The 9,627-nt window shown below is 51.1% G+C and overlaps 1 protein-coding gene across 2 annotated transcripts; it reads left to right on the top strand.

Moving 5' to 3' along the window:
- Positions 1-717: 717 nt before the first annotated feature.
- On the top strand, positions 718-9,423 carry NHLH2 (nescient helix-loop-helix 2). 2 transcript variants are annotated; one of them, XM_081177312.1, is made up of 2 exons: positions 718-2,816; positions 7,577-9,423. In XM_081177312.1, exon 2 carries the CDS (start codon positions 7,577-7,579, stop codon positions 7,973-7,975), a length of 399 nt encoding a protein of 132 aa, XP_081033438.1. In that variant the 5' UTR covers positions 718-2,816; the 3' UTR covers positions 7,976-9,423. The 2 variants fall into 2 exon arrangements, with proteins under 2 accessions (XP_081033438.1, XP_081033439.1); XM_081177313.1 differs by lacking the exon at positions 718-2,816 and adding an exon at positions 6,281-6,385.
- Positions 9,424-9,627: the final 204 nt, after the last annotated feature.

A 9,627-nucleotide genomic window follows, 5' to 3' on the forward strand; every position in this document is an offset into this window, starting at 1 on the left:
GATAGATAGATAGATAGATAGATAGATGATAGATAGACAAACAGACAGATCGATCTAGATCTAGATCTGTATGAGACTTACAGGCATAGGGCTGTATATAAATTTTAATAACAACAAAAATCTACTGAAGATGTACTTGAATTTGGAAAAACCTTTGATGCACAATGGAAGCAATGAAACTGATGCTGAAGATCTGTGCTGTGAACTTATAGCAATAGCGTGAAGACTTCCAAAGTCTATGCAACCACAAGGAATACTTCTCTTCATACTGCAACAATAACTCAAGGATAATGTTCCTAATGTTGCTCTAAGGATCCTTTTCACACCTCCAGTGTCAGTGGCAAATGGTGAACTCAGTTTCTCAAAGCTCAAACTTATTAAAAACTTACGTATGCTCAACAATGTTGCCAAAGAGACAAGTTGGCTTGACAACTATCTCAATGGAACATGCCCAAGTATCAGCTCTCGACCCGAAGGAACTGGTGGCAAAATTTGCAAAGGAAGTGAGATGGTCATGTACCTGAAATTAAAACTTTTAAGGGACTTAAATTTTAACATCACAATTTACAAAATTATTCAAAATGATTTGTGTGCTAAAATATTTTCTTTTGTATTTGATAACCAAAGATCGTCGTATTACTTATTATTGCAATTTTTAATTTTTTAGCAGTTTCAAGTTTTGTGCTTTTCTTTTTTTTTCCCCAACCAGACTTAAGGGCTGCACAAAAATTTTCTGCCCTCCAGCAGAGAGGAATGGCCACAGGGACTGCCAGCCCTGCCTTCTACATCCCAAGGCAGTGGCCTCACCCTGACTAATGCTAGAGACCTGCAGTGGTTGTCGATTTGCCACTGGGCCAAGTTCAAGGTGTTACTATTAGCATATAAAGCCCATAGCAACTTGGGATCAGTTTACCTGGGAGATCACCTTGCCCCACCTGTGCCCACTCGGCCACCTTGTCAGCGGAACTGGCACTACTGCAGGTGCCACATAACAGCCACATTGGTCAGCACGCAACCATTTAGTGTGGCAGCGCCTGCACATTGGAACTCTGTTGAGATCAAGCCGGCACCTTCACTGTACTCTTTTTGTGGCCTGCTAAAAACAGTCTTGTTTAGAGGAGACTATCCAAACGCTTACAAAGTTGAGCTCATTTTAATCAGTTTTGGTATTTTTACTTGTGTATGTTTTAAAGTACGATTGCAAATTCTTGTTGATTTTACAGTGTTATCTTTTTGTAAACCACTGGGAGGTGGTTAGGTTTGGGTTTGGGGGTTTTTGCAATCAAGAGGTTATAAATCTTAGGAAATAAAAACAAATACAACAAACACATTTCGCCAGAATGCATGGCCCTGCATGCTTGCCAAAGAAGGAGAAGAAGAGGAAGAGGAAGAGGAAGAAGGCACTAGAGGGCACGACCTGAACCAGTGGATTCAAATGACAACAAATGATGAATTTCTTATAGCAAGAAATGTGGAACGGATTCCTTCCGAAGGTGGTAGGCTCTCCTTCGTTGGAGGTTTTCCAGCAGAGCTTGGATGGCCATCTTTCATGGATTATTTAGCAGGGGTTGGACTAGATGACCCTGGGACCCGTTCTGAATCTACATCAACAACAACCACCACCTAGTGCTTGAGGTCAGGGGTGGCGAGGCTTCTGCTTCTTCTTGCAGAGGATGCTGGACTGCGGGGTTGGGCAGCTCTAGCAGCAAGGCCGGCGACAGCTCCACACACGCGAGCGCCCAGCGGAAGCCGAAGGTGCACGTGTGAATCCCCCTCGGCTCGCGCATCTCCATCTCTCCTCTCCCGCGGATGCTGCCCTCCGAGCTGCTGGCTGGCTGGCAATCTCGGGGCCCTGAAACTCCCACCCGGTGACAGATGTCAAGTCCAATTAAGCGACGCGCCTCTCGCCGGCAGTCCAATGGGATCGCCCATTGGGTAGCAACTTCGACGCGGCTGGGGGGGGGGGACATGCCGGCGCCTCCTCCCTCCTGCGCCTTTATAGCCAGCCGCTTCTCCGGGACACGAATCCACCGGAACCTGCAGGGGATCCCGACGCATCTCTCCACCCCCGGCCCACCCCCAGCCCCCTTCCCGGAGAGGCCGGCCCTCGGCTCCGGGGGGGCCCCGGCTGCTTGGTGGGCCCCCTCCAGACCTTGATGGGCAGCGCGGAGCCCCGCAGCCGGCCTGGGCTCCCTCCTTCCTCCGGCAGAAGGGCCAAGGCGGCGAGGGGCGACGGAGAAGGGAGGAAGGAGCAGGAAGAGGCGTCGTCGGAACAAAAGCCCCGTCGGGCCCGCCGCCTTGCGCGCCCGCGGAGAGGACCGCGCTCTCCGTCCTCCTTCGCGCACCATCTCTTTTGTTGCGCGCCCCGATTATGGCAGGAGGCGCCGGCTGAGCAGCGCCACTGGGAGCATCGAGCCACAATTCGGCCTCCTCTGGCCTTAGAGAGACCTGGTTAGAGACCTGCGGAGGTGTCCGTCTCTCCCCCCCCCCCGCATCTCCTCCCCCCCCCCCGCCCGGATGTTTTTGTTTTTCCCCGCTAGTGCATTTTATTTCTCGTTTGTTGACAGTTGCGCTCTCTTCCTCCATTTCTGCGAGGCGATGAAAACGATTCCGGTCTAGCGATAGGATTTATTTTTTATTTATTTTTCATATGTGGATCACTCCCCCCCCGCCCCCCTATCTCTCTCCCCGTTTCTCCTTTTGTACTGGTTCATGTCCAAAGACTAAGATGAACCCCTGCTGGAATTTTATTTGAGGCGCGGAAAAAAGGGGGTCGGAGGCGTTGCAAGAAAGGGTGTCGTCAAGGCTCCTGCAAGGTAAAGTCCTTTTAAAAAATGTTCACGCGCACCAGGTGAGGCTGGCTGGGCAGGAAGGGAAAACAGGGCGATGTCTCGGTTAGGCCGCGGGGATTTGCGTAAGAAGATGCCTTAAAAAATAAATTCAAAAATGATGATGATGATGATGATTTTTAAAAGGGCTCTGAAGACCCACGTTCCGGGGAGGCGCCTTCCCTCGAGTCGCCAGCCTAAGTATATAGATTTACTTGGCAAGCAGAAATAAATCCAAGGCTCGCTCGGGCAAACCAGGCTTCCAGCGCAGAACTTCGGCTCCGAAGCCCAGCCCAGCCGCCTTCCAAATGCGCTGGAAATTCCCTACAGACCCTCGACTTGTTAGGAGCCTTCCAAAAACATTATTTTCCGTTTGCGTTGTTCGTTTGCTTTTCAGCTGGACTATTATTTCCTTGTGAATATTAGTATTATTATTTTTAAATCTTAAACGCATTTTCCCCTGTTTTATATATTTTTTAAAAAACACCCGATAGCAACTTCGGAGAGAAACGCGTCGCCTCCCCAGTCCCCGAGATCTTCTTCTCCGGGTTCAACCCCCGGAACCGGGGACAAAAGCAACACTTCCGTAATTGGCTCATTGTTTGCCAAATAACACCGGTGGGCTTTGGAGATCCTGCGCAGCGCCAGGTTTCCAGGGCAGGCTGTTCCCCATCGCTCCCCAATATTTATTTCTACCGCTCTCCTTTAAATCCTTTGTAATAATAATGATTTCCTCTGGCATTAAACGGGAGGGGACCTTTTAGATGATGATGATGATTTCGATTTATATGCCACCTTTTAACCACAGATCCCAGGGCGGTGTGTCATTTTTGGTAATCAAACGAAAACACTGAGCTTTGCAAAGCCTTGGCAATAATAGTAATAGTAATAGTAATAGTAATAGTAATAGTAATAGTAATAGTAATAGTAATAGTAATAGTAATAGTAATACAAACAATTTAATTTATGCTTGTCCTCGTCCTCAGGGACCCTGTCCCCTCCCCATCGCCTTTCCAGCTACTCAGGAACTTCACCCTCCCCCTCCCCGTTTGCAGTGACCCCTCCCCTCCCCTCCCCCCAAGTTCCCCCCGGGTCTTCTCTCCTGCTTGGCACTGTATTGTTTTCTGAGATGCCCGCGTGTCCCTGGAAGTTCTCCCTGACAGATGGCAAGGCGCGCTCATTCCCTTGGCGATGGGTGGCGAGGGCCCTTCCGGATCCTCGCCCGGGGGCGCGCTCCGATCCCGAGCCAGGGCGGCTCCGGAAAGGCGCTCGCTGGGGCAACCGAGGGGGCCGGGGAGCCACTTGTGGGTCCGAGGGGCCTGGCTGGGGGCCGCTCTCCCTCCTCCTCCGACTCCAGCCTCGCATTAACGGGTCTTGGATAGAAAGGGGCGCCGAGGGCCATCTACTCCACCCCCCGACGAGGCAGGAAGCTCAGCTTGGGGTCCATTTGAGCGGACCCCGCTTAGCTTCGCACGTGCACCTGATTGCTGCCCCGCACTTCCTTCACCTGCTAAGCAAACTAAATCTACCGGAGCCGAGAGAGTTTAAGCGCCCCTGAATTATACGTATTTGTATACCGCCTTTCATCTGAAAGTCACAGGGCGGTTCACAACATTGTTCTGGTATATGCATTTGAAAGCGGCGGGGCGGGGAGCTGCTTTGCCGCGGGGGGGGGAGCACAGATTGCAAAACAGGCCCCCTTCTTTGCAACACGTTAACATCCCTTTGAACAGACCCCCCCCCCCCGTCGCCTGCTCCTACGCGCGCAAGGAAAACCACCGGACGCTAAAACAAACAGGATCCTTGAACAAAAACAACACCCGGCGCTTTCTCCCGAAGGTTGCTGCTTTTAATGTACCGGTAGCTGGATCCTCGCATCATCAACTATTCCCGACGGTCGAAATCTTAATCTCGGACCTTGCATTGTCTGGTCCATTGTTAGGTGGTGACTCGAAAAGGGATCGCCTTCGGAAGCTGAGATTCTCACCAGGAGAGGAGGGCACTCTCTCCTTCCGATGCCCAACTAATAGCGCCCCACGTTGGCATTTTAACACCCCCATGTCCAGCAGGGGGGCCTTCGCCGACTTAAAAACCACATTCCTCGACGTTCACCGCGTTGGCATCCGCTAGCGAGGCGCAACAAACCACAAATAGCTCCCCAAATAGTCTGACTTTCTGTATTTCACGCCGAGGTCGGATTCGAGGCTCAGCCTGGGAGTGGGCCGGCCTTTTGAGTTCAGAACTGGTCTCTCCTTAGCAATGGCAACGTAACTTTTGGATTTGGATTTAGAAAGCGGGAACACAAAACCAGTCTTATTTGCGTCACTCCCACACACCCTTTACGTGGGAGCGAGTCCCTCTTTAAGACAGCTTCGATCACTTCCGAATAAACCTTTGTAGGATAGCGCACCTCGAAACATTTAATGTCGATTCCGTGGTTTGGGAGCAGCCAGGGAGCTATGGCTTGGATTGCTAAGGCTATTGCTATTTTTCTTTTGCAAACGAAACATAAACGGAGCAGCGGGCTTTTTTGAGCGTGCCCGCGCAGCTATAAATTAAGACAAAGTGTATAAATCAGAATAGATAAGAACGATTAACGGCCCTGTTACATAGTAGGTCCAACAAAAGCGGCCACAGAGCCCTTAGTTTAAGCTTTCTCTCCTTTCCTCCGCCCTCCCGTCTATGAAATGTTCGGGCTCGTTGAGATTCCTGCCTTGCAGGGGGCTGGACTGGATGACCCCAGGGGTCCCTCCCAGCTCTGTGGAATTCTATGATTCTATGCTATTGTTAATAAGCCCCCGTTGATCAAGAAGCTGGATAAGATTCCATCCTGCCCGCCCTCAATGTGTTGCCTGAATTGCTGAAAATGTTGTGCTGGCAGATTGGTATCGATAGCATAGTGATGTAAACGCAATTGTAAAGGAACAGCAACGTAAAAGCGGCAATAATATTGCTTGTGTGTGAAAGAGAGAGAGACAGAGAGGGCGTGCGTTATGGACAGTTGTTTGGGAGTTTGGGCAGCGCGGCCGTGGTGGCTAAAGAGACATAGCTCTGACTCTGGCTCTATGCAGGTCCCTGCTTTGAATCTCGCTTCTCCTTTGGACTTAGACAGGTGGCCTAGACAAGGCACACCCCCACCCACGCCGCCCGCCCCGTCTGCAACTGCCTATGGACCAGTCGGGGGTCCTGGCAGCCCCCTGGAAGGAGAATGGCTCAAGGGTCGTTACGCAGCGCTCTGCACGCCCCAAACGCTGCCCATGTCTACATGCTGCTCTCTCGGTTGGCACCGTCTGTCTCAGGAGACAATGGAAGAGCAGCGATAACAATCCCGGTCTCCCCATCGGAGGCCCTTCTTCGTGTGAGAGGTCCAGAGGGGGGGGGGGGCAACAGAGGCAGATTTAGGGGAGCGCGACCAGCGCGGGTCCTCAGGGGCGCCGCAAGGAGGAGGTAGAATGGAAGGCGAGAGGCGGGTGAGGGGAGCTGAATTTTGGCACCCCACAGGGTACCGCTGAAATTTGAGACCCCCGGTAGCAACACCAGAACGGGCCTTTTCTGAGGTGGGTCCTCGTTTGTGCAACGCTCACCCCCAAGAAGGCTCGCCTGGCGCCTTCCTTGCTCAGCGCCAGATTTATGGTGGCGCAGGTGGCTCTCCCGCACAGGGTGCCGAGCCAAGAGGGCACAAGATTGAGAAGATCCAGAGTTGCGAAGACCCATTTGGGGGCACACCTGGCGCCATATTACGAAAAATTACCGAAATCTGCCCCTGTTCACCTTTAGGCACCAGGCAAAAAGGTTCCTCTTCAACCAAACCTTGGGCTGATTTACAACCTATATGCTTTTTAATGCACTTGTGCGCGGGGGAGGGGGAGAATTCTTGGCAAGTTTTTTCACGCTTTGTAATTTGATCTTGTATTTCTCTATTGTGAGCCACCTGAGATCTTCGGGTGAAGGGCGCTCTCCAAATTTAACAAACAAATACAGTATGGCAAGGGCTGTGCATGGCGAAGTGCTTTGCCCGCTTGGAAGTCCTTCTATGCCCGTCTTCTGCCTCCCAGCTGCCCTCGCCCAGAGCTTCCTGGCTCTCTTTGCCTGGTCCCTCTCCAGCTCCTTCGGAGCCACAGTTGATGGAAACGGGATTCCTCCAATGCAAAGCTCGCGCCAGTCGCAGTGCGGGGAGAGCCTAACCCCCCGCGGTTTTCAAGGCGTGTTGGCGCGCCACCCTGGTTTGGCCGGGAGATTCAGGGACAATCAAATAAACATTCAAACATTTCAGTGTAGCATGGTGTGGTATCAAAAGAAATTTTATTTGCAGAATGTGGATAGGTCTGTTCTCAAAATGAGCAAAAGCATCAAGAGATACCGAAGACCATCCCATAGTATAAATGAGATTGTCCAGCAAAAGGAAGCTCACACCTCTCATTGAGTTTCTATACTGACTTTACGGGCACATGGAAGAGGCTCGTTTCGAATTATACTTTGGGAATGTTCTTCGGGTTCTTATGAAGCTGCGCCGCTTTCCACTTTCTGGACGCCCCACAATTATATTATAAAGCAGTTGTGTTCTATGTTATAAATCAAGCACTTCTGGAAGTTATTTCCTTTTGCTTACCAAGGTATTTCTTCTCCGTAAGAAAAAAACAAAACACCTCTGCTTGAGGCTTGGGCTCCCAGGCTGCCGTCGAGGGTGAGGGTCTGGCGCTCCACTTCTTTCTCGGCGTCGCGCTGACGGTGCCTTCTCTCTTTGCCAGATGATGCTGAGCCCGGAGCAGGCGCTGGACTCGGACCACCCGTCGTCGGCGCCGTCGGACCCGGAGTCCCTGGAGGCCAAAGGGCTTCGCAGCTGCTGCGCCTCGGACTTGGAGGCGCCCGACGGCGACGGGGCGGGAGGCGGCGAGGGTCGCCCGGGGCCGCACCCTCAGCAGCCGCTGAGCCGCGAGGAGAAGCGCCGCCGGCGCCGCGCCACCGCCAAGTACCGCTCGGCGCACGCCACCCGGGAGCGCATCCGCGTCGAGGCCTTCAACCTGGCCTTCGCCGAGCTGCGCAAGCTGCTGCCCACGCTGCCGCCCGACAAGAAGCTCTCCAAGATCGAGATCCTGCGCCTGGCCATCTGCTACATCTCCTATCTCAACCACGTCCTCGACGTGTAGGACAGGCGCGCGCCTCCCTCCAGGGGCGGCGCCAGGCGGGGCGGAGAGGGCAAGAAACCCGGGGCCCGGGGTGGGGTTGACGGCAGTGGCAAGCCGGTAGGGGTCCCCCGAAGGCCCGTCCCAGGCTCCCCCGGCGCTTTGCAGAGGCGCTGTCCGCACTGGAAGCCAAGCGCACCGTGCGCTCCACGCGGCTTCCTGCGCCCCAAGGGCGCGCTCTCCTGGCGCGCCTCTTCCTTCTGATCCCCGCCCTGAAGCAACTCCCCCGCTCCGCGGTAGGGTCCCAATTCAGCAAAGTGTTTAAGATCCCGACGGCAGCTTGGCGGGAGATCCCTTGGCTTTAAGCTCGTGCCTTAAAGGGCTTTCCTGAATCGGGCCCTAACAGAGAAACTTGAAATGGAACGGGTCCCTTCCCCCCAGGGGGTTCCCATGGGTGGGTTGCCGCGTGCCAGTTCCCCCCACCCACCGGGCAGCTCCCACTGCAGAAAGTGGAGATCTTCTTGGGGGGGGGGCGGGAGGAAACAAAACCCACAAAAGACCCTGAACTGTCAAAGTGCCCCTTTCTCTAGATCCAAAAAGTCTCGACTGCTTGCGACCTTAAAACATGTGATCCAGGAGTGCAGTTCAAAAGTAACTATTTATTTTTTATTTTGGGTTAGCAGAAGTAGAGTATTTTCCCCCGAGATTATTTTTTAAAATTTTGGGAATGGTAAAGGTTTTGCGTTGAAGACTTTTGTGCCAACTGGTTTTCTATAGTCAAGTGTTTACATTTTCTTCTTCTGTGGAATAATTGTCTGACTTTGGAAGTGTTTGTTGGGAAGCAGATTGTGGGTTTCGTTTTGCTCTGGGTTTATTGCACCACTTCCCCTGTTTCTAAGCGTATTTTATATATTCAGACTTTGTCCTTGAGAATTTATTTTGTGTGTGGAATCAAAACTAGCACTTCACTTGAAGTTTTTTGTTTTTTTTAATGTGTATGGTTATTCTGACTTGTAATTCTGTCTAAAAGGTATTTTGCAAACCATTTATAAGGGAAGTAGTTTTTGTTTGTTTGTCCGTATGTCTGTCCTTTTGTGAGCGTGTGTATATGTATGTGTGTTTTTACAGACTTTTTTGTTTTGTTCTTTTTAAGGGAAGAAACAGGACTACTTTCCTTTATGACAACCAAAAAAGTTGACAACCAGAAAATATTTCATGCTCTTTTGCTGTGAATCTCTTAAAACAAAAGTACGTTTTAGAGAAAGAAAGAAAGAAAACCATCTGTTATCCAAAGATTTTAGTCTTTTTCAGGGTTTTTGGGTGTGTGTGTGTTGCTTTGTATAAGGCAATATTTTGTAGTGAAAATAGAAAATCTGGTTTCTATTGGAAGCGTTTTTCATATCTCTCATGAATGGTGCACTGTTTTGCATATAAATAAAATTATAAAGCAAAATTGGTTTCCCCCCAATGTTTTTAATTTTGGTTTGTTCCCCCCCCCTTAAGGTGAAACAAAAACAAGACACCAGCTATTCCAAGCGTACAATCCATTAAGAGTACCTCCCTTCTAAGCCACCTGAAATGTGTGGAACTTTTGCAGTAACCTCGGTAATAGATAGTCCCACTGGACTCTGCACAGAGAAACAGGAAATCACTCTTGTTTGTCTGTGTTTAGATGG

Source organism: Podarcis bocagei (genome assembly GCF_964188305.1).
Source record: "Podarcis bocagei genome assembly, chromosome: 17".
Lineage (NCBI taxonomy): Eukaryota > Metazoa > Chordata > Lepidosauria > Squamata > Lacertidae > Podarcis > Podarcis bocagei.